The 24,792-nt window shown below is 38.2% G+C and overlaps 3 protein-coding genes across 4 annotated transcripts in view; 1 reads left to right on the top strand and 2 right to left on the bottom strand.

The window, feature by feature from the left end:
- Positions 1-727: 727 nt before the first annotated feature.
- Positions 728-15,334, bottom strand: pip4k2ca (phosphatidylinositol-5-phosphate 4-kinase, type II, gamma a). Its single transcript, XM_032559602.1, has 10 exons — positions 14,871-15,334; positions 12,054-12,151; positions 11,873-11,969; positions 11,630-11,779; positions 7,166-7,312; positions 6,893-6,931; positions 6,404-6,517; positions 5,083-5,347; positions 4,058-4,161; positions 728-3,660 (listed from the first exon to the last, which is right to left on the bottom strand). Exons 1-10 carry the CDS (start codon positions 15,030-15,032, stop codon positions 3,580-3,582), a joined length of 1,257 nt encoding a protein of 418 aa, XP_032415493.1. The 5' UTR covers positions 15,033-15,334; the 3' UTR covers positions 728-3,579.
- A 1,048-nt stretch (positions 15,335-16,382) lies between these two features.
- Positions 16,383-23,319, bottom strand: igfbp6b (insulin-like growth factor binding protein 6b). Of its 2 annotated transcripts, XM_032559620.1 has the most exons (5): positions 23,200-23,319; positions 21,277-21,785; positions 20,586-20,620; positions 19,907-20,026; positions 16,383-17,955 (listed from the first exon to the last, which is right to left on the bottom strand). In XM_032559620.1, the coding sequence occupies exons 2-5, from the start codon at positions 21,611-21,613 to the stop codon at positions 17,842-17,844; spliced, it is 606 nt and encodes a 201-aa protein (XP_032415511.1). In that variant the 5' UTR covers positions 21,614-21,785; positions 23,200-23,319; the 3' UTR covers positions 16,383-17,841. The 2 variants fall into 2 exon arrangements, with proteins under 2 accessions (XP_032415511.1, XP_032415505.1); XM_032559614.1 differs by lacking the exon at positions 23,200-23,319 and having other exon boundaries at positions 21,277-22,233.
- A 493-nt stretch (positions 23,320-23,812) lies between these two features.
- The window catches only part of spryd3 (SPRY domain containing 3), a 49,715-nt gene continuing 48,735 nt past the window's right edge, over positions 23,813-24,792 (top strand). The window contains exon 1 of the mRNA XM_032559592.1: positions 23,813-23,931. The gene's annotated coding sequence lies outside the window, so the exon portion shown is untranslated. The remainder of the gene's footprint in view (positions 23,932-24,792) is intronic.

The raw sequence follows: 24,792 nt of genomic DNA, 5'->3' as shown, positions 1-24,792 counted from the left end.
GTTACTTCTCTGAATATCTTGTATATTCTAAAACAGCAAACTGCATGTTTTAGAGTCCGTACAGCCTGTTGATCGTTAAATAAGTTGACGATTATTTTCGTAATTGATTAATCAAACTGTTTTAGGCATAGTTTTATGTAACAGAAAACCAAGTAATGTAGATTAATAATTAGCAAACCGTTAAGGCAGCTCACCTTATTTCCATAAATGAATGTCTTCGTATAAGATTACAGAAACGTCAGACCTTAATTTTTAAAGCTAAAGTTATTGACAGGCTGCTTACCTCTTCTGTTTGACAAGAAAACAGAAGAGGAGGAGAGGAAAACAAAAGGAGGATCAAATACTTATTTTCTGTATTTAATTTCAACACCTTGAAATAATTTTTAATTACCTGATAAACCTAAAGTGGCTTTTTTTTACAGTTCCATAAATATGCAAAATATTAAACATTGCTTACCAATTACATTTTCCACCTATGAGTGTTTTCAGTTTTTAGAGATCATGAATTTACCTTTCTATTATTTAAGAGGAAAAATTGGGATCATAAGGGTTCTGTGTACAGGTTACACCGCCATCTAGTGGTTACGGACTGTAAATATCCTATTGTAACATCTGAAACATGCAAAAAAACAAACTAATTTCAGCTGTGAAAAGCTGAAATCAGCTGCTTCCTTGCATAAATTTTGGTCTGCTGGAAGTTTAGATACCAACTGTTCATTCAAGCATATTGATATCAGAACAAAATGTTTATTTCTCCTTAAATTCAAAGAAAATATAAAATAAAATCACTCCATATGCTTCACACAAAACTGACAGTTTTTAGTGTCAAAATAAAAGCAAAAACAAAGTTTACAAGTTTAATACGTTGCCCCCTAAAAATAGTTTTGTTACATGTAAAAGCCGAAACTTGCACATTTTTACTTTAGTTTACAAAGTACATGAAAAACACATTATCCAGACACAAAAGGAAGAAGTGAAAATCATGTTGAACAGATGATTCATTGCATAAGAGGAATGATGTCAGAGGAAATGTTTTACAACTACAACAAAAATCAACAGCGTTCCTCCTCTGGACATTTAAAAAGTTGAGGTATTTCTAAGACGAAAGTGTCACACGAAGTCGATCCGGACTCTAAAAACCACCGGCAGATCCAATACTCATTTTCACCAGTCATCAAGCGCTCGCACACATTTTCCATGGAAATACGTTCCAATCTTTGTAAAATATAATTTGGTCCAAAAGCTAATTTGCAAAAAATACATCATGTGCAGCTAACGTTTAGACGAGGCATCGTACAGACGAAGTATCTGCATTCATTCTGCCTCACCTGCTGCCAGGAAAGCTCAGAAACCTCACTGTGTTAAGGCCAAGCTGATAAAATGTAGCGCGACTCCAGAAAGTATCACCTAATTTTAACCTTAAATCATAATAATAATAAAACACACATTTGCCACTTAAACACACAAACCACCACACTGTTCAATTAGAACCAGGATGGAGACCTGGCAGCCCAGAATCTGGACCCGTCTCCTTACAAACGAGCTCCTCATTAGTTTGGACGCTGAAACGGCTGGAAGACATGTTCACAGGCTTAGATATGATTGCTTAGTTTCTATCAATCTCTGACAATATGCTACAAATTTAGCTAAAAAATGCAACCCCCCCTTAAAACAAAATAAAAAAAGGTCAGATTAATTGGCAAAATATAAATATCTGCTGTGATAAAGCTTTTGGCACTAAGAACTACAAATACCTGCTTCTATGAATTAATGTTTACTAAAAGCTGCTTTATTCTAAATGACAATCTATTATTCATTTAAAGATTTAGGGAATAATTCTGGGAAACTGCTTGTGTTTCCACAAACTAATCGTAAATGTTTAGTTTAGCATAAAGATTGGAAGCAGCAAACAGCTCAGCTCTGTCCATAATTAACCAGTTCTGAGTATCTTTGACTCTTACAGGTTATTTTTGTTTTGGCGTCTGTTTTCAGTTAAAATATGGCGAGATTGGAGGTTTGAGACGTTACTGGGAACAAAGACGCTCTTGTGCTTCTGTTTTTAAGCTTCATGTTTGGCTCAGCTGTCAGAAATCCTTCAAGATTCAACCACGAGCGATTGATCGTACTTCTCACAACGTAGCGCTTCGTTTCGACTGAGCAGTTCGTCCGTTTTTGTTGTAAATGTGAATCGAATTTAATCATTCCACAGTTGTATTAAGCTTCACTGAACATGCTAGGGTGGATGTTACATTGCATTTGTTTTACACAACATCGTTTTAGATAACACAATTTTAGTCAGAATGAGCTGAAAATGGCTGAAAACAGATGCACAGTTATACAACCATACATCTTTGAAAGGCAGAGGTGGAACCTTCTGCACAACCAACAAGAATGCAACTAGTGGCTTCTGGATAAGTAAAAAACAAAACACTTGTCTTTTCCAGCAGCCATTGTACAACGAATACAGCGGTAAAGCCAAACATCCTGGAACTCCTGGAATAACATTGTTGCAATCCAAACCTTGATTGCAAGGTTAAGGTTAGGTATTATTGATACCAAATCTAATATTGATATTTTGGATATTATCACCATACTGCTCAGTGGAAACGAAGCAAAAGAGAACATCCAACCAGACTCTCCAAACCAGAGGTGTTCCTTTTATAAAAAGCTAATCTAAATAATTATTGTGCATTGACTATTTATCATAACATTATTTATTTACCGTATTTTTCGGACTATACGCCGCTACTTTTTTCCCACGCTTTGAACCATGAGACTTATAGCCTGGTGCGGCTTTTCTGAGGATTTTTCTTCAACCACCAGGGGGCTCTTTAGCAGGAAGCGACTCATTGGAAGTCAAAATTGGAAATCAAAGAAAAAATTGCTAATTTTTATTTAGAACAAGCACATGCTAGCAGCAGATATGACAGAGAAATGTTTTCAAACTCATACCCCCTCATCATGGAAACACACGAAGATGTTCATTTGATGCAGCTTTTAAGTTGAAGGCTTTTGATCTGGCAGTACAGATCGATAGCCGCTGCACGTATTAAGCTCAGCATGAACGAATCCATGGTTCGGCTTTGGAGATACAGGGCTGCGACCTTAATAGCAGATGTATTCAGGACGCTGCCCTCTGCTGCGTTCTTGTGGAAAACCGAGAGCGGCAGAGATACCAGCAGCTTATAGTCAGTGCGGCTTATATATGCACGTTTCCAGTTTTTAAAAAAAAACTTTGTAAATGCGGCTTATAGTGAGGTGTGCTCTATGATCTGGAAAATACGGTAGTTTAATGTTTGAAAACCAAAATGAAAAAAAAAAAAAAAATCAAAAATCAAACCCCCATCAGTTCATGATCAAAAGTGCTCCCATTCCCCACACACACTACTGTTCCCAACAGTGTTCAATACCTAAAGAAATATATATATATATACATATATCTTCAAAATAAATATATGCATCATAATGCTACAAGTTTTGACTCGTCACCTAATTTAAATATTGATCCATGTGTGCATACTAGTGTTGATCTACAGTTGAAGGCTGGAATGACTTCTGGCAGCGTCCGCAGGCGGAGGCTTACGCGAAAATCTTCGAGATGAAGTCCCGAAAGCGTTTAGCGTACTGCTCAGGATGGACCGTGGAGATTTCAGCCCCGGCCTGCGGCGGACATAAACGGGTCAGAATCAGAGCGAAGAGAACGGTTCGTATGCTTTTCTCACAGCAAAATTCAAGCACTTTTCAGGCATTTTCAAGGTAAGTTTCCAGGACCATACTTAGGAGATAAACATAATCCAAATGAACCAAGAAGAAGACAATTATGCGATATAATTTATTATTGTTATTAATAATGATTTTTCATGCTATTCTACATTCTCTAGGAGGAAAAATGTCATAAAACACTAATTTAATTTAAAAATCCCCAAATTTCAATAACCTTGAAATAAAGATTGTGTGATATTTTGTATGTTAATCAATTATATATTACGAATTCAAGCATTTTCAGGGATTTCAAGGACCCGTATGAACATGATGTGGAAGAGAAAGACTGACTCACCCCGTGTTTGACCGTTTTTGCGGCGTGAGCGGCTTTCTTCTTGGTGTCGTATTGTGTGAGAACGTCTATCAGGCCCATGAAGTAGACCTCCCTCTGCGGGGCGCCTGAGGTTAAAACGCAGGAAAAGTCAGCTGGGTGGAAGTTCACTTCTGATTTAAGGGCTCAAATGATTAATCGTGATTAATCAATTATGGAAATAATCGCCTAGTAATTTAGTAATCGATTAATCGTTAATTGGAGTAGGATCAAAACAAGACCATTTGCTCAAAGAACACACGCAGCAATAACCAAGTCAAAACTGATCATTATATATATATATATATATATATATTGCATTCAGCATATTTCATTATACCCAAAACTCTTCAAGTGGAATCAAGTTTTAGCTTCACCTAGTTTGTTTGCATCTTTTAATGTATTTCTAACATTGTTTAAAAAAGGCCTCGCTGGTTAAAAGAAAATCTGCAGAGTGTGTCCAATTTTTATCTGATTAACCAATTAATTATAAGAATAATCAATTACTAAGATAATCATTAAGTACAGACCTACAGGATTCAGACATTAGAGACGTAGATGCTGAAGCTCAAGGAAAAAGAAAAGGAACCAAAAATTGTGGGTTTATTATAGAGCCACAACTAATCGATTAATCTATCTATAGATTATTCTAGCAATTAATCCGATAAAAAAAATAGGCAGTTCTGCTAATATTTTAAGTTCTTCAGACTTGCCACATGAGTTTGGGGTAGAACATTTTTGAAAAACAAACAGTTTTTTTTGTTTTAAATGCAATATATTTTATACAGTTTTGGCTTAATTATTGCTCTGAATAGTTGTTCTTTAAGTATAATGGGATTTTTAAGACTCTATACTTCACTTAACGATTAGTCAATTAGAATATTAGCTAACGATTATATCAATTAATCACAATGAATCTGATTAATCATTTCAGCCCTTGTTTATTGCATTAAAGACTCAACTAAAGCTTACTCCATCTAAACCTGCAGTTAACACGCCAAATTTCTCACCTGGGCAGCTCCGGAGGGCGTAAACATCCACGTAGGGGTCGAACTCGCCCGGCCCCAGAGGCTTGCAGGACGACATGTAACCAGCAATCCCTTCAGGAGACGTTCCGTAGGAGCCTACGGCGGGGCCTGGAGCCAGCCCGTTCTCCGACTCAGCTTCCTCCTCGTTGGACACCTCCCCGCTCTCCTCCTCCTCCCGCTCGGCTCGGCCGATGTCATGGATTCCGAGCAACAGGCTGTAGTCCATGATCTTCAGCTTCACCAGGAACTGGAAGAGAGGAAATAAAACTGTTTGCTCAGAGGATTTAAAATAAAACATGAAGGAAGGGAAATAAAAGCAGAAACAGGCAGTTTTGGTATTGGATTGGGATCAAGGCATCACTAATTGATATCAGAGTCACTGGGACAGGAAGCTAATGTAATTTCTAAACTTAAATATAAAAGATACAAATAAAGTGAAGCCAACAGTTTTCAGAAACAGTAAAATTTTACCAACAAACCACAGAGATATATCAACATCCACATTAAAATCTTAATATTTATAAATCGTTTCCAAGTCTTTAATGAAATTCACAAATCTGCTCTTATGTTTATACATTATTTTAAAAATCTTATGTATACAGTAGAACAGTAAGATCATCAGTGGTTTGTTCTATGGCATTTTATTTTGTTAGAGAAGTCCTTAAATCAAATTAAATAAACTACCTAATAAAATTTAGGGCTCCATGTTTCTGTGCTAATTAAGAGACTTTTGTGTGAATTTTATTTGTTCCTCATTATTTTGCCTAAAACTGTCTCAGTGCTGCCATCTGTAGGTCAGACAGTGGCAAAGCAGTTGAATTCTCCTATTGGGTAAAACATTTCTTCACTATGCAAAACCATGTCACTCAGACACACCTCTTAAAGTTAAGATTATTTACCTTTTAAATAAAATCTTCTGTATTATTCCAAAAATCAAATGACAGTTTTATGTTTTTAATTTGTCATATAATTAAGAGCATTTCTGGAATGATAGGATTATGATTTGTGTTTTTTTGTTTGCTTACATCTTTTTATTCTAGTTCATCAATGTTTACCATCTTATCAGTCATGATTGTTGATCGTTTTACTCTGTAAAACTGTTTTCTTTGACATTTTTCTCCATAAAAATTTGTATGTAAATAAAATTTGACTGATTCATTAGTTTAGTAAGATCTACATTTCTCCGTTTAGTAGATAGAGTTTCAGATCTGACATCTTGATCCTGTAAAGCGGCGGTGAAGCTTCAGTTTTTTCCCTCCTCCTTCTGTAAAGTGGAGATAATTATCGGCTTTTAAACGCTCACCTCAACATCTTTGTTGAGTTTCTCCATGAACTTCTCCTTCTCCTCGTCTGTAACGTAAACCTTCTGCATGTTGTTCCTGAAGTCCATGTCCTTAAAGGTTGGAAGCTCTTTTTCCTTCGCATCAAACAACACAGTACAGACATTTTATACATAACGTGTATGTGAATGAGTGGGAATAAAAATAGCAATAAGTATTTTGTTCCATATAACATAGTAGGAGTGTAACAGGTAAACCTTCTATGGATGTAAACTCGACTAAAAACCCACCTGTTTAGGATTGTATTTGAAACGTAATCAATTACAAATTTATTGATGGAACTTGACTAAATGTCGTGTTTTGATTGTTGATTCTATGTTGCATTGTGTTTCTGTGTTTGATATGATGTAAAGCACTTTGAAATGCCTTGCTGCTGAAATGTACTATACAAATAAAATTTGATTTGATTTTAATAACTTTAGCATGAATCGATGCTAAAAAGATATGCTTACCCTTTCTTTGTCACTTGCTTCACGATCAACCAGAGAGCCCTGTAAACAACAGTTTTCTGTTATGAAAATGACATTTTAGCCATTTATTTTTTAATTTCTTTAGTCAATGACATGCAAGACCTTTAGGCAGAGTATTTGAGACAGCAGAATGTCTTTATATTATTTGTTTAAACCCTTTGTTAAATCAACAGAAAAGTTTGTGTTTTTTTCTGACTTCCTCTTTACTTTATGAACCGGTACAGTTTGAGCCAACACCCGGTGGTTCCTCCTTACCTTCAGGTCATACTTCCTGTGAACCACCAGCCTATGACTGAACATGTTCCTCATGACGATGAGGTACGCCTCCTCGCTGTCGACGCTCACCCGGTACATTCCCAGGAACTGGGGCAGCAGCGTGCTGCCGTGGCACTTCACGATGTGCTAAAGGCAGAAAAAGCAGCCATTTTAAACCATGTGCATGCAGATTTAAGTCACTTTACCTGATTCAGCTCTCATTACACACACAGAAGAAAAAGGATTTAAAAATGGAGGCAAAATCGGGAAGACCTTGAGCATAAAATGTTATTCTAACTGAATTGGCAAATGCAGAACAAAATAAAGGCTGGTTAGGATTATAGAAATCACTCTGCAGAATTTTTCCAACTTTTTAAATTTACAAATTTATACACAAAGCATTTCCTTTATATTTGATAGAACTGAATATTTTATAAATGTATTTGAAAAGCATCTCAATACAGTTTGCTAGAATTCTGTTCCATTCCTCCTGATTGATTTTTCTAGCTCTGCCCACTTTATGTCTTTATTGTTTATTTGCATGTTAAGTATAAACAATAACATTTACAGTCTTAGCTTATTTGCAGTGCAAGTTCCCCGATGGGCATTTATCAGTATAAATCAAGTAATTGTTGTTGCATCAATGTTTCCAAATGATATTCTTTGTCCATTTGTTGAAGTGCACCAGTCCCTCCTACTGCAAAACGTACCTCATGCTTGGGTAACTTCAGTTTTAGCTACATCAGAAGACGGGAAATGTCTCTAAAATTGCAACATTTGCTACATTTTCAGCTGATGTGGTTCTCTTTCACACTGCTGTGTCAAACAAACTGAACCCTTTGAAAAACTTTTCCCCTCCTTGCCTGTGGGGGTGCTGCACCAAGAACCACTGAAGGAAGCGACAAAAACATCTGAAGAAGACACTGAGCACAACTTCCTTCTAGAAAAATGGAGCGGCGTCAGACTTTAGCAGTTGTAAAATTTCTCTTTCATCTTTAGTAAAAACTGAGCCATTTCTCCCATTAGCGCTACTCCTGTGTTTGTTTTGGTTGTATTTACCCAGAATGCCCTGCGCTACAGTCTACTTCCTGCTTTTGCAACGGTCTCCGGTCTGCTTGGCGTTCACATGTACACTCAAACCGTATCAGAGTTCACTTCAGCCGAACCCAGACTGAGGTTTATAGGCGAACCAGAGTTAAATTTTTTGGTTTGATTGCACATTCACACCTTCTCAAAATAAACCGGACTTTCTAGGCAAACGAACTGGAGTTTCATTAAAGTAGATTAAACAGGGCTGGTGTGAACGCACCCTAACAGTTGTAGCAGTAGTAAACCAAGATTCATACAAATCAGAGGGTACAATAAAAATGAAAACAATAAAACAGTCCATAATTGGTTTGACTGTGGGAGAAAATGGTAGTTTGGATGATGCACAAGTGAGTCTCAGTAGCTCCACACACAACAATGATATCTACACATTGTTTCCGTTTCCCCAAGGAAGTTTGTTGTGAATGCCAACATCCTCATTCTCCAACAAAACAAAAGGCCCAAAAGTCAGATTCAACTGGTTCCACTTCATAGCCTGACTTAAAAGATCTGCAGGTCTCAAAAATCTGCAACAAACAGAGAGCAAAGAGGGAAACCTTGCTCATTTCCCTCCGACTTAAAAATAGATGAACATTTGAATATTTTCAAAATACCAACAATCGCACAGAAGAGTATTTGTTGCTGGTCTAGTGACACAAAGCCACAACATTCAGCCTGAAGAGGAGATTCAAATCCAACTTTAAAAGTCTGACACAATATCTAACATGTAGACATCTACATTTTCACAGCAATAATATGCAGCAGCATCTATAAATGATTCTATTTAGGTTGACATGCACAAATAAACATTCTATTAGGTAGACATGCAACAAATGTATAGGAAGAGTGAAAAAAGAAAGAGGAAAATGTAATTTAAAGCAGTCATGAACTCTAAAAAGCATGTAAATTTTGTGAAATGGTTTATAAATTCAAAAATTAAGTAAAAATATTGCACAATTCAAGTAAAAAAAAAAACTAAATAAAAAAGGGCGAGATAAAATGACAAAAGTTATTTCAGCTGTTAATTTATGTTAGTTTGTCTGTAAAGATATTTCATCTGAAAAAAGCACAAAAAGCAGACAAAAGAAACGGACAAGGAACAAAGAAAAAACAAAAGAAGCTGATAAACAAAAAAGAAACAAGGAAAAAGAGAGAAGAGTAAAACAGAGAAAGAAAGACTGGTTAAGCCAATTGACCCAATAAACTCTTTCCAAAAAAATAAAGAAAACAAACAAAGACAAAAAAACCACAAAGATAACACAAAGAAATTCTGATCCAAATATATGCATGGCTGCAGCTACGCTCTGCTTTCTGAGCCTTTGGAGGATTTTCCATTAAATTACTTTTTGTTTTCCTTAAAAAGAGGCATCAGGGGGCGTGCTGTGGTGGCGCAGGGGGTTATGTTTGGAGGCCTTAGTCCTCGACGTGGACGTCGCGGGTTCGACTCCCGGTCCCGACGACCTTTACCGCATGTCTCCCCCCCTCTCCTCACCCTCCTTCCTGTCTGCCTACTGTAGAAAAAATACGAGCCACTAGCGCCGCAAAAACTCTTTGGAGAAAAAAAAAAAAAAAAAGAGGCATCAGCACACATTTACTAGATTACCAACTTCTGCAATCACCCAGAGCAATAAAAACAGCATTCCTGAGTGCTTACTTATGCTCAGACACATAAACAAAGACTCCTAATTAAGGGGAGGAGGCAGATTTTGCACGTTTACTCTCAGCAGACATTTTTAACGACCAATTCTAAATCTGATTTGTAGGTTGAACCACAGCTGGTCCCACATCAGCTCAGCAGGCCTCACTGACTCTCACTAGAAAAAACCTCTTGCAGCATGCAGCACACTCCCAGGGGGAGGCGACAGATGACAGATGTGGCGTCTGCAGCCCAGGGACGGTGTGAAGCGTTCAGACGCACTGCAATCAACTGCCGTGGTTTTTATGATCTGCCTAGAATTGCTTGTAAAAACAAGGAGAACCTAAGAAAGTTATTTTTTAGAAAGTAAAAGGGTTCTCTACATAACTGCTGAGGTCAAAGGTTAACAGCAAAAGAGGTCAGACTGCCAAACTCTGTAGTTTCACTAATTTCAATGTCATGAGATGTTTCTAAAACTTGTCGGATGTTTTATTGGTGTTTAAAGCATCAGGGCCGAGAAACTTTATAATCTACATTCCCTCTAGGCCAGAGCTCAGCTAACACACTGTAAAACCTATTTAGCTAGCCTTACTTTGAAAAACGCAAATATGCAAATTTCCTGCCTGAGAATTATTTTACTTTTTATTAAATTAACTGAGTAACATTGACTTGTTCAATTTTAGTCAGAGTTATTTAAGAAGAACATATATCCAGATTATTTGATGATTATTTTTCTGCAGTGCATTTATAAAATATTCAAACGAAAATGCGGAAAAGCTGAGATACCAAAAGTGATACAACTTGACATGCCATCATTGGCTGACGTCTGCAAAGCAGCCAATCCAGAAGCGGCATAAATTTCCCCTGCCACTGATTGGCTGAACCCAAGACTGAAGATGATAACTTCTGCTTTAGTTCTAAAATGGTTTCCACTGAGGTACATTTGGTGTCTGAACTGAAACTGCCACTGGTTGCCATGGTTACCCATATCCATCTTGCTGGCTGTGCGAGATGTAAATAATTTTATTAGCAGAATTGTAAACAGCTTAAATAGTGATGATCAGTACGGTGGGTACTGACGTAGCGTGACATCAACTGATAATCCCTCTACAGATAAACCAATCGCAGCAGGTTATTATTATAATGACCTGCTGTAATAATAATCTGTGGCAGATGCCGCTGCTCTGTGAAGCAGCAGCATCACAGAGACCCATCCGCCCGGCGCGGCGGACCATGACAACCAGTTATTCACACTGAGTATGGCGTCTTGAATGTAGCAGCTGTGTAACGGATGACCTAGCCTAGCTGCAACCAAACTAAGCATATTGTTTTGTTTCATAAATCATTCCATTACTTCAGTATGCAAATTAATGTTTAAAAAAATTAATATACACCTTAGAAGAAAATTAAATCAATTCAGAATGGCAATAATGGAAATACGGATTTTAATTGCAATTAAAGGGGTCAGTTTATAGAACAATCTATTTTTCTGCATTTAAAAGATTTTTTTTGTTTATTTGTACTTATCTGGAATAGTTTTCTGACCTGAGTACTTAATTTTCTTTTTATGCAAATAGAGGCAGATATTGCAAGTTTATACTTCTTTCTGCTCCTTTCCATTCATTGTTTCTTTTGTCACATTAACTATTTATATTTATTTTCGAGTGAATGAAATAAAAAATAAAATGAAAAATGAAAATGCACCTGATAGAAGGTAGGAGGTATTTAAGTGCTTCAGTTACCTGGTGATACTCTGACAGAATGTTGTGCATGTCTGCAACGTCTTCGCTGGAGATCTGCTTGATGACAAGAGTTCGATCGTAGGAGTTGAGGAGGAGACTCTCTCCCTGATCATCTGCACTTCTCACCGGGGGGCTGCGGGTTAAGGACACCTGAGGAGAAAACGACAAACAGCACAAAGTCAGAAAATGAGGACATTTAATGTTTTGTATGAGAATAATAATAAAAGATTAAAACATTCTCACCTGATAGTCCAGATCCTCAATACCAAAACGTTCTCTTAAATTTCGGAAGACCTGAGGACAGTATTCTTTAAACTTAAAATGTCCGGGAAGGTTTTCTCTGATGAAAGGAGAGGAGGTGGAAATATTATAACATTAATCCGCCTGATAGTCCTTATGAAAAGTATAAGAGTGAGTGTCTCACTTGTTGAAGAGGTGATTGTTGACTTTGACCTTAGTGTTGGCTTTGAAGTCATCAGGCAGGAGCATGACAGGAACAGGAACCTGGCTGAGATCATTGATCTACACAAAGGACAGACATATATAAAGGTTTGGGATTGCACAACATCTAATGATTCTTGAAGAAAAATGCCTCCATCAGGCCATAGATACAGACACACAAGCAGCAATAGGATAGAAAAATTTTAGTTTCCAATGCAAAAGCTTTTTAAAAAACAAGTACATGTGATTTGTATTGTTTTTAATTGTGTAGGATGTTGGGTGAGAGAAAGTTTTATTGGTAAAATATATATTGAAGAGGTAATTTAGCCATTTAAAACGATGTGTTGGAACAAGGACACAAGAAAACCCTGCAGGATACCGACCCTTAAGGACCGGAGTTGGAAAATTAGGATATTCTAATATTTTTTAGCTCAGGCTAGCTCTAAGGGTCTTTGGACCTTTCACAGTGGCTTTTGATATTTGGCAGAAATGGTGCAGAAACAACAAATCTGCTGAAATATAGATAGTCATTTTAATGCAAATTTTAGCAGCTTGTTTTTTTAAAATCCAGTATTGAATTTCTACAAAAATAATTACAAGTATCAGCTGTTAGGTTTACTCTTCAAATAAACTCTGAAAGAATCACAAGGACACAAAGGCTTGTCTGCAGCAAGGGGAGAAGCCTGTCAGACTTAGCTACGTTAGACGAGCTAACTCCAACAGGCCAACTCCAACGGGGTCTTGCAACCCTTCAATATTTATTCACTTCTAAGCATAGGCGTGTCGTCATAATGATAATTCAATAGTAAAAACAAGTACAGGAAAATGCATTCCATAACTTTTTAAGAAAGCTGCGTTTGATATTTACACAGGATGTCAAGTATCTTTGTAGACAGTTGTGAAAGCATCTGCAGTCTGGAAACATCTTTAACAGAAAATCACATTTTGCAGAAGTATAAAAACAGCAGATACATCAGTAAATAAATGGTAAAAAGTATAAATTCCCCTATCAGAGATATTTTTTCTTATTATTATGATGATAACTAAGTGCTTTTTTACTTACATCATTTTCCACAAACACTTTTTTAAAAGTTGTTGTTTCTCTCCTCAAGTGTTAAAATCTTAAACATTTATGAAATTACATTGAAAAAAAATCACAAACATATATGATACAGTAATAGTGATATTTACTGGCAACACTGTGAAAATGTGTAAAAAAAAATATCCTGCTGCATCTTACATTAAATTTTCCAAAACAAAACCCAAGTTTAATGAAAATAAATGTGGAACAATCCCTTCAATTTAACCTTGTAGTCACTATGCTAGACAAGGACTAGAGCTACACAAGATCATCCAAACATCTTATTACAAAAGTATTTTGATGCTAATTTCACTGTTTTCCTTTGTTTCTATAATCATAAACTCTCCAACACTCTCTGTCAGCTTTAGTATCACTGCTACTAAAAATATAGCATCCCATAAGGACTTACATTATGGATACATTGTCCTACAAATTTTATAAAAACCTTTATTGATATCCCAACCACTTTGTGGAGAGAATAATCAGTAAGAACTGCAGCAAATAGCAGCATCTTAGGCTCCAAAAATCCCATAAAAACAGCTAGAATTAGCTAAACTCTGAGACTTTAACCCAGAGTTTAGCATGATTGAGCTGAAGAGGATAAGACAAGAGCAGGAGTGTCCAACTCCAGTCCTCAGGGGCCAGTGTCCTACATGCTTTACATGTGTCCCTGTTCTTACCCACTGATTCAAATGGTGACATTACCTCCTCAACATTTTTCATTTCATTTCATTTCTGGAGAATGTTTTAATTTAAGTTTGCTGATCCAGGGAAACGTTTGAAAAATGTAGGTCGACCTTTGACATTGGATCTGTGCTCCAACCTAGTGAAATGTTCCTGTCGTACTGGCAACAACAAATTTTAACAGAAAAAAACACAACAAAAAAAGAGCTTCAGTAGTAGCAATCGTTTTTCCATGGAACTTAAAAAGAATTTCTTTCATCAAGTATTGTTACAATAGGAAAGAAAAGGCCAAGTGGGAAAAATGTGTTTTTAGTTACATTTTATATGATATTAACAATAACACTGCAGTATCAAGCTTTTCCAACACAGTGCAGCCCTACAGAAGAGCTTCAAAGTCTAAAAACATAAAAGCTCTGTCCATAAAGTAAAAAAAACACAATGATCAACCTCATGAATAAACAACTTTGCTTTAGTAGGGGAAGTGTTGAGACCAGGAGCAGTGACCCGTAAAAAGCTGTAAAATTAAATATTTTTTAGGAGTTGGACTATTTATTGAGTCACAGACAAGTTAGTTGTATACATTTACAATAAATAGTTTTGTTAAGAAATAGTTAACATGTTGACATTTTTCAAACTGCCAAGCGAGAGATCTGATGATAAATGTGAAATTATTAAGCCTACTCCCAAAATACATATTTTAACACAAATAAAAGGAATAATTTATGGTATTTAAACTGTAACTTAATGCTAAGTTCAAAATAAACACATTCTAAGTCCCATAAGCGCCTGTGTAAACTAAAATAAGAACCCACAGATCAGATCACTCCCTTTGTGCCATAAAGACATGTTAGTTATTAATTCTTTTAAAGATGACCAAGTTTCCAATCTGTCATGTCACAGATTCTGCTGTCATCTCTCCAAAACGCTATAAAAGAGTGAGGTTGTTTGTAATGCTAACACCGAAGCTACACCGAGTTAGCACATTCCAACTGAGGTGATTAGCATGTAGTGAAACGTTAGCTTCCACCGACTCACCGAGTGATTCACGCCCCAGATGAACACGCTCACGATGGGCTCGCTGGCTCGAAAGACCTTCACCTTCTGCTGAACAAAGTGCTTCTTCTTCGTCTTCGTCTTGGGCGCCAGGACCACCATCGGACTGGACGTAACAGTCCCCGAGTTACCGAGGGCAGCCATGGCCGCGGACCGTGTTCTGTCGTCCCCTGCCGAGAGAGAGCGCCGAGCGGACGGTGACGCGTCTTTTTCTTCCTGATGATGGTTTAACGGCTCCTTCACGCGCCGCTGACTGTGACAGCTAAAGTTCACGCGCCTAAGCTCTGAGCGCTCTAACCGACGCGGCTTCTTCCAGGGTTCAGTTTAACGTTTAAACTATCGACATGAATCAGTACTCAGTCTCCCATTACCACAACAGAAATGTTTTCTTAACCTCACTGACAGTTCACAGTCCACCACTGCCACCTCGAGCTCAACCGCGTTATTTTCAGTTGACCAAGCGGTGAGTGTATGATTGACAGCTGTCAGGGACCAATCAAAATCTATCTTTTGGAGTCAGGTGACCAAAATGTGGGCGGGGACTTACAATTTTTTTTTTTTGTCTGTTTAGTTTTTGGTTATTTCGCCGAAATTTATGGAAGTCCATTACTGCCACTTGAAGTCATGACTATGACATACAAAACCAGAATTTTGAGATCTTGTCATAGTTTTTGGATTTAATTTCAAGTTTCAACATCATAATTTCCATTTTCAAAGTCATAATTTCAACTTAAACACAATTTTCAATCTTAACATCATAACTTTGACTTGCACAGTTATAATTTTGAGATTTAACATTATGATTTCAGTTTTCAAAGTCATATGTTTGACTTTCAAAAACATACTTTCTTTCAAAATCATAATTTAGACTTTCAAAGTCAAAATTTCGATTTTGATCATAATTTCAACTTTCAACATTATAACTTTGACCGTCAGTTATATTTCAACATCATAAATATGACTTGTAAAGTTATAATTTTGAGATTTAAAGTTAGAATTTCAATTTTCAAAGTCATAAGCTTGACTTCCAAAGTAATAATTTCTTTCAACATGATTTCAACATCATAATTTTGACTTTCCTCATCATAACTTTGAATTTTAGATTTACAAGTTATAAATAACTAAGAGCACAGACTAAAAACTTAGTGAAGTTCTGGATTTCCAGTTCAGTGAAAGGATTTTTCTTGGTGATATTTTGAGGGTCCAATAAACTGTTTCTGCATGTGACAGTAGTTGTATTATGCATGTAATTAAATAAAATTAAACAGCGTGGCATTACTCACTCGCTGCAGAATCTGTATCTGCAAAACTGGACCAATCATTGTTTACAACCATATCAGTACCCCATATTGATGTGAAGAAACTTTCAACAAATATTTTTTACAATATCACTGCAACTCTCTTTCTACTGTAGTTTCTGTAAAGCTACAGTATTGATGCTGTTTTATTTGGCTCAGCTTTGGTGAAAAGAAAGAAAACACTCGACACCAGACGTTCTATTAATATATGTTTATTCTTCTCCATTTTTACTGTCATGTTTTATTTTTGTATTTGCAAACGTTTTACAGGTCCTCTGTGCAGAGACCCATCACCACAGCACACACACTGGCACAACAAGATTAGTCAGAAACAGCATTAATTTCATTTAGTAGCACACAGATTTTGGGGGACTTTTGCAAGGACGCAGCAGAGACATACCATAACACTAACAAATCTTATTTTTTTTCTGTTTTTTTCTCGTACTGAAATAAAAAATGATGTTTTGACTTGCCGAAATAAAACAAAGAATAATCATTGTCATTCTTAACCCCTTAAAAACATAACTAAAAGGAAAAAATTAAGAGATAAACATGAGTTAGAACCGTTACATGTCATGTACAGCAGTTTAATGGAGCTCTAATGAATGTATTGTGGCCCAAAAAGGCGTCTTCACCCCGACATGAAATAAAATAATCTCTGTATTTAAATAAGAAACTGCTGACAATATAAAAATACATGGCATTGTATTATAGCTTCATTAAATAAATCAACAATTCATATATATATATATATATATATAAAATATTATACTGACGTGTAGAAAAATATGCCTTACAACTTTTTTTTAAAAGAGTAACAGCTGTAAGCTTTTTGTCTGCCACTTCACCACAAAATTGAAACATATGTACAAAGAAACAACTGATAGGCAGTCAGAATGAACCGATGCACTCTTAGAGATATTTTTTCTGACTTGACATGTATTTCTATATCTATATATATTTGATACTATAGGATTCAAGCAGTAATTGATGTCAATACATCCCCAAAAATAAGTTAATAATAAAAAAAGAAGTATTTTTCTGTCATTTATGGCGATATCAGTGTATCTTTGGAGAGCGGGAGAGAGAGGACGGTGAGGGAGACACATTTTTAAATTTAAAAATTATTTTCCAGACGTTTTTGTGTCACATCACCTACCTAACAGTATTTCAGCCCACTGAGATCAGAACAAACACAGGCAGTGTCAGCTATCCCTAAAAAGTGTAAAAGGAAGAAAAAGAGGAGAAAAGCCGGGACAAGAGTCAGGGAATACGGAGGGTGTTTTTGTATTTGTTTGTTTTGTTTTTAAATCATCGCTGAGGCAGTTCACGGAGCGTTAACACGAGCATGCAGCATGTCACAGAGACGAGGCAGAGGACGCTGCTGCAGCTGTTTGACATTCAGGCAGATGTTACTGTTGCTTGACCATAAAAGAGAGTATCTTGCTGCAAGAGACAAGAGAAAGAGAGGGCATGAATGTGTAGTTTCCCCATAGGGAGTGGTTTATCCCTGTTACCTCTTGTCCAGGCAGTGTCTAGCACATGCTAAAGCCATCCGCCCTCTCCTCCCTGTGCTCCAGCTCCTCCACCCATCAACCACCACCACCTCCTCCTTCTCCTTCTCCAGGCTCAGAGCAGTCGGGCAGACGTGTCTCTCACTCCCCATCGCATGGTAAAGTGCCATCCTCTCTGGCACGGGAAGGCACGGGCGCGCCGAGCTCATCTACACACCAGCAGTGGCCACGCTGCATGCCCTTGGAGGAGCGGCACTACGAGGAGAGAGAAAGAAATGGACACAAAAATTTACTTTTTCATGTATTTTCTTTGGAATTTACAGGGTTTCTGAAGGTTTCACCAACTCATCTGTAAGACTTTTTAAGACCTTTATTAAGACCATTAGAAAATACATTTAATGGTGGCTTCCTTTAACAGGTCTATCAGTTATAAGTTATACAAAACATTTACCCTCTCATGTGAAAATGGCTGAAGACAGAAGCGCAATTATACAACCCTTCATCTTTGAAAAGCTTTAGTAGAGCCTCCTGCACAACCAACAAAAATGTTGCTGGTGGTTTCCAAGTTGTTTCCAGCAGCCATTGTCCAGAGCATACAGCGGTTAAACCAGCTGACTACGCGTGCTGGAGCTCAGATATGGTTGCTAGGTGATGGGCGGAACTCGGCTGGGGTTGCTAGGTAACAGCGCAGTAAAACTCAACAATCAGGAGGTTTTTTTTTAAACGGCTTGTTTTCCATACTTCAGAAAACATAAACTAAAAAAACAAACAGCTGGATGACTTTTTTAAGCACTTGGACTATTTTTTAGAAGCAGTGGAGACCCAAATGGAAGAACAAAAATGTGCAAAATGTGAATGTTGCATAAGCTTTAAGACTTGTATCACTACAGAAATGTACAAAAGAAAAAATCACAAATAAATAAATCACATGGGCTGGCAACATAAGTAAACCAGTAGCTAAGACGAACATCGCCCAGCCGACTGGCAATACATTTGCATTTAGCCATGATGGTGGTAAAGAAGCTAACTAGATTTTACACTTTCTAGCTAGCGGTAGCCGCTACTGCCTCGAGTCACAGAATGTAGTGAAAATGTTTGAGCTACTCAAAGATTTGTGTAGTAGTAAAGACCCACAAGGAAAAATAAATAAAACTACATAGAATATTTGAGATTTAATAGGCCTTCCACAACAAAATTTAAGAGCTATGAATAACGTATTTCAAGCCATTTTTGTTCTCAATGAACTTAGGACAATTAAAGACTTTTTAAATGAAACTTAATGATGATTTACCTGATGGTCTGACAAAAAAAGCAATGGAAAATCTTAAAAGTGTGGCATGCAGTTGTGTTAAGCCTGTCTGAGTCAACACTTTGTATAACCAATACTGCAATGTTTCTCCCATCCTTCCTTCTGTTAGATGATTTTTGTTTTTCAAGATGAGGCCACAAGAGGGCGCTAGGTAAGCTCAGAAAGTTGAAGGATCACCTATAGTTTTCAAAATCATAAAGTCTAACCTGTATTTTAATCATAATTATAAAATGTAAATTAAAATGGCATGGAAAAGTTATTTACATTGCGCATCCTTCTGATTGGCTCAAAATTAAGTTGCTTTGCACTTCCAGTTAGAGTAGCAGCAAGAAATGGAAAAGTTTCTGATAAGAACAGGCAGAAGCAACCATTCAGCAGTCCTGCTGCAGAGGACACCTCTGGAAAACCATAATAACTCACAGCCGACTAAAATCAGAAGGTATGAGGCAGCATTAAACAGATAATGAATAAAAGTGAGGAACAAAACATTCTGAAAATTGATGTTAATTTAAATATTTTGTAGCAGCATTGTCTGTGGATTTGCAAAAGGGATCTCCGGCTAGAAGTTAATGCAATTTTGGGGAAAATTACATGGAAAAGTTTGGAACCTCTGTGTTGATACTCATTTTTAAAGCATTACCTCACTTGGATTTAGGTCTGGACTTTGACTGGGCCATTTCCAAAACATGAATGTGGTTATTTCCATTATTTTAAGCTGTTTAGGATTTCCAGCATCCCCCCCACAGCATGATGCTGCAACTACCATGTTTGCACACATATAAATGGTTTTACTGGATTTTATTTAGGGTAAAAAGGAGTAAAATAACAAAAACAATCCTCCATGCACTCATGCAAATTGTGCAACACCGAACAGAGTAAAGACCTAGAAACCTCTACCTGCTTTTTCCTGTAGAAGCCCCGGGTGTCACAGTTGGGAATGTAGATGTCGCGGTCAGACTGGAAGATCGTCAGCTCCAGACCCCTCAGTACGCTGTTGAGCAGCTTGCGGCAGGGTGCCTGGAAAAAGAGCAATGCAGAGGGCGACTTTAAAAGCCCCAGGGAGGAAAGACAGAAGCTGGGTGGCATTTAAAAGCTGCTGGCTCCCCTCAGAAATCCCTCGTCAGTGTTAGATTAGCAGCCGTTTTGCATAGTAACAAGCAGGATCATTTATGTGTAACAGATGTCACATATTGTGTCACATTATATAACGTTTTGTTACACAATGCTTCAGCTTTTCAGGTCACAGAAATGACTGTGCATTTTTTTGGTGTGAAATGTGACTGTGTCATCTCTTTCACACACCACTTCTGAACATACAGACTTCTCCTCTGTTTGAAATAAATCTGTGGCTGCAGCAGCCGAGTCCAAACTTTCCCGATTCACATCATGCTCAATTAGTTCTGCCGCATAGCAGCACACACATCATGCACCATAATGCATGGCGTGTGAGCAGCGCGTGTACATGTCGCTGCAACACCCTGAACAGCAGCGGATCCGTGAGGAAATGAATTGCATTGCATCCTTCTTTCTTTTTTTTTTAACTTTGCAGAGATATAAAAGAAGGGCTTAAACTTACTTTTTCAAGGTCACCAAAGTGTGAGGGATGTGGACCTGGGAGGAAAGGAAACGCCATGATGAGAATGTGACATTAAAACAGCAGCGCTCTCCATTTATCAATTTGTTTTACAATTTGCGATGGACTGCTGCATCTTTGTGCTAAACAAGTCTGCTGAAGACCTCCAGCTGTGACTGAGCACCGATTACCATCAGTATGCTCCCTTTTTTCATGCCGGTTAATCGCAGTATCTCAGTTCGAACAGCAGATGGTGATCACTGCAATAAATAGCAGCCTGATCAGGATGTAGGTGACACTGTGACAGTTTCACATTTCATCTGAATTCCCTACGGAGAGGCTGACTTGTAGGACAAATCATTGTCATGAGCCCTGGCATGGCAATGGATGATACATCTTACAGCTAAAAAAAACCTAAAATCATTTAAATAAATGCAAGCATTTACATGTTTACAGGCAAACTGATGCTGAAACTGAACCAAGAGTGTAATAGTTTCTGCAAAGCAGCAGAATCATGAATGAGTTTCTATCTTTGGTGATTCCAGAGATGCTTTGGCTAGACACTAACTGGTGACACAGCATCACATGCATGCAATAAAAGAGCGAGTCTGCAGAAATGCGTGCAGTATCCATTGTAATATAACACTAAATGTCAAGCTGAGTCTGTATGTGATTTCATGCACTTGTGTCTTACCTGTGGGGTGGGGCCTCTCGGTGGGACTAGTTCTGATGTGCTTGGCGCAAACGCCTCGTCCCTGCAACAGAGCCTGCAGGGGGCTGTGCTCCCTGGGTGGGGGCATGCAGCGGAGCCCCTTGGCACAGCTCAGGGTGTACACGCCACACGGCTCCCCCTGGGCCAAAACTGTCGTGCTGCCGGCAACGTCGTGGTCCCTCGGGGGCCGGCCCACCCCCAGGGGGTCCTTGCAAGAGGGACAGACCTTGAAGGGCCCCCAGCGGCTTCCCCCGGCCCAAGATCCGCAGTGGGCGATCAGCAGCAACACAACGGCCGTTAAGTTAGAAAGGAGAGGCATCTTCTGTTCAGGTCTCAGGTTCTGCACACTGTCACTCCCTGTCAGTTAAATGTGGCCGATGCTATTTCTGGATGTATATCACTCTTGTCTTTTTTTCCCCCCCCGCTTTCCTGCGTCCGTTTCCTGCTCCTAAAACAGTAGATTTCCTTGGCGCTTTGCCGGCTGAGTCCCCCTGCAGTGCCAGAGGACACAAATGGAGATTGAGAGAGACACAGCAAAGCGCCAGCTTTTAAAGATCTGAAAGGCGGTGATCGGGAGTGAGTGAGAGAGAGGGAGAGAGCACATTTATGACACCTTCAGGGGCTGGGACTCAAAGAGAGAGAGAGAGAGAAAAAGAGAGAAAGAAGGAGGGGGGAGTAAAGGAAGGGTGGATTATATTCCTTTTAGAAATTATCAGAATTTCTCCACCCAATCACCATTCATGCTAATCTGCTCCTTCAACACATCCAGAATCACTTGGTCAGTTCTGTGTACTTTAATTTCAGTGTCAAAGATCCATCTTTAAGGTTCGCCATGGTAACAAATATAAATGTTCAGTACATGGGCGTACACTGCAATGCTGTTCCCCCACTGCAAAATGCATATCCAACTCTTAAGTTTTTTTCCCGCGGTGGAATCCTCTGTAAGATTTCCTGTCTAAACATGTAACTGAGCTCCACAAATGTAATAATCCCTAACAATCTTTATGTTTAGGACTTTACAGAACACTGATTTAACGTCTCAGACGCTCAGATACTGATATAAGTTGACTCTTAAACTGTAATCGAGAAGATTAAATGCATCCTGGGGAGCAGTGAAGCTCTGCAAACCACTAACTGTAGCTTCAGAGTTTTAAACAGCAGTGTCCCCTGCAGCTGAAAGCAGAATTAAAAGGATTCAATGCTCTTTTATTTATATACTGCCAATTTACATCAGTTATAATCCGAGAGTGCCATGTAAAACAAACAGATCTGATTCATATACAGCTCCAGCTCCAAATATAATAGGAAAGCAGAGTAATTTCTACAGAAATGTAGACGAGATCATTTTAAAACAATAACATGCAAAGCAATTAGTTTGGATTGTAGACACAGTTTTTAATGCAGATTCATATCCTGCAGCAACTGATCCTGAGTCTTTCATTTGCCACGTAGTTATAGATCAACTGCATCAAAAATGACACACAGCAGGATTCTTATCTGATGCAGAAAGACACAAACTACTCTAGCTTAAACCTCTGCTTCACAATAAACCTGGAAATCAATTGCGATTTTGTGAGATAGATTTTGTGTGACATTTACAATATGATAGTTTGAAAAGCTTTACTGCTGCAGTAAAATGTAGAGGCTGGATTTCTAGCCCAGCCAAGATATTTCTGTCTCAAATATTCTTGTTACACGGTAAAAGTTCTGCAGTTGAAAAACATTAAAGTTATGATGCTCGAAATGAAAAGTTGACAAAGTGGATCCTTTGGCAGTAATACACTGTATTCAGCAGCTTTGCTGTGAAACAGCATGAAAATAAAACATTCTGAAAGTTAAGGGTTAGACTTGATGCCAGACGTTGGTCCTATGGATCCAGCAGAGCACAGTGACTCAGTGACTGACCTGTTCCTGCTGAAACGCCGGGCTCGATGGGGATGAAATCTGCCTCGCCACCAGCCGCCTGGTGTCCGGATTATGTTTGGCACGGAGTGCACAAATCACCTGCCGCCTTGTGTTCCCATCAGCTCTCAAGCTTCTGCAGGGCTCATATCAGGAGAATGTTCCATGGTTCTTGCCAGACCAGCAGGAGCCTTCTTTTCCACTCTGCTTTGGATTCTTCTTTTTTTCTTCCTCGCTCGGTGTCTCTATGGTTCCAGTCTAACCCCATCTGGCTCAAAAAGCATTTCTTTTCTCTGTTTTAAAAAACAAATAAAAGCCCCACTCCAACCATCTGGTTTAAAACAACCCCAATTACTGTTATAATTGCTTTATTAACAATGCGTTTTAAGGTAATTAAACCGCCAGTGATCATAAAATGCTATTATTGAAGCAAACTGGTCGAAACAAAAGCGTGGAGAAGGAAATAATTCATAGTATAGTGATAAATATCAGGATTTTTTGTCTCCATCTGATGAAATCAGGATGAACCCAGAGGATCGCACACACACTCATCCGGGAGTCAGGATTGGTCAAACTCTTCACACCGTTTCTCAACTCGTGCTCCTATTGGCTGTTGAAAAGAAGGAGACCGTGACGTCAGTGGGAAGCGCCGAACTCCAGTTTCCAAAGTTGAGAGTGATGCTAAGGTTAGCCGATGGACGGCAGTGAGTCTCTGTCCTCATTAACGGCGCACAGGTAAGCGACACACTCACCGTTACCCGAACGCCTGACGGTGTGGAGAACTGCTTTCTGTTTTGGATATATTTTATCTGTAATTTTGGTTTCTTACGGGGAAGCAGACCGCACCATGCTAACCGCTAACGACGCTAACCCGGATTTAGTTTAACTAAGTTCTCCATTCTTCCGCCACCGAGGAGCCGTTAGCTGTCTGTTTGAGATGCTATCCGGCTGAATAATGGTGTTAAATGACTAAATATAAATTGTCGTGTTTTTATTTCTGATGGTCAGCTGGTAGAGGATGCTGGCTGTCGGATGTAAACAGAGACACGCCCCCTTCTCGTCGTCAAATTTCACGTTTCCACTGTGAATGTTTGTGGAGGGTTTAAACTACGGGAAATAATTAGGGCCACTGCAAAAAACAATCAAGTCAGGATTAATAAAAAAATAAAAATCATAATTTTGAGAACAAAAGAACAATTTCAGAGATTACAATCTAAATTCTGAGGGGGGTGGGGATTAGATTTTTTTTTCTCTTTTTTTCCTCAAAATTTAGACTTTGAAGAGTCAGAATATGTAGAACCTTCTTGCTGCAACAACAGTTCTACTTGGTGTACAGTCCCATTTTCCTCCTCAGTATTTTGTTTTTCTGACTCACTGATTCATAAATAAGAAAAAGGGAGTTTTACAACATGTTTGCACTATAAGTAAGTTGATACACTAAAACAATTTTTTTTATTAAGGTATAAAAGTGTACAACCTGCATTACAGAATCTATAGTTTGCCTAGGATATTCTGTTCCTTCTTTGAATTGTCAAACAGTTGTTTTTTTAAATAAAGCTGTCAGTTTAAACAGTGCTGTTTCAATATTTGTAGAAC

This window comes from Xiphophorus hellerii, chromosome 1 (genome assembly GCF_003331165.1).
Source record: "Xiphophorus hellerii strain 12219 chromosome 1, Xiphophorus_hellerii-4.1, whole genome shotgun sequence".
NCBI lineage: Eukaryota > Metazoa > Chordata > Actinopteri > Cyprinodontiformes > Poeciliidae > Xiphophorus > Xiphophorus hellerii.
The sequence above is the reverse complement of the archived record's forward strand: the minus strand, read 5'-3'. Positions and strand labels throughout refer to the sequence as shown.

What these genes read in the sequence shown, in the direction of transcription:
- igfbp6b (XM_032559620.1), bottom strand. Translation starts at nt 21,613, where the DNA reads ATGCCTCTCCTTTCTAACTTAACGGCCGTTGTGTTGCTGCTGATCGCC. An exon ending in CGAGAGGCCCCACCCCACAG is followed by an intron (nt 20,621 to 21,276) that starts GTAAGACACAAG and finishes CTTTCCTCCCAG; the next exon opens with GTCCACATCCCTCACACTTT. An exon ending in GCTTCTACAGGAAAAAGCAG is followed by an intron (nt 17,956 to 19,906) that starts GTAGAGGTTTCT and finishes CTCTCCTCGTAG; the next exon opens with TGCCGCTCCTCCAAGGGCAT.
- pip4k2ca (XM_032559602.1), bottom strand. Translation starts at nt 15,032, where the DNA reads ATGGCTGCCCTCGGTAACTCGGGGACTGTTACGTCCAGTCCGATGGTG. An exon ending in TTCTGTCAGAGTATCACCAG is followed by an intron (nt 7,313 to 11,629) that starts GTAACTGAAGCA and finishes TTCTGCCTTTAG; the next exon opens with CACATCGTGAAGTGCCACGG. An exon ending in CGCCCTCCGGAGCTGCCCAG is followed by an intron (nt 4,162 to 5,082) that starts GTGAGAAATTTG and finishes TTTTAACCTCAG; the next exon opens with GCGCCCCGCAGAGGGAGGTC.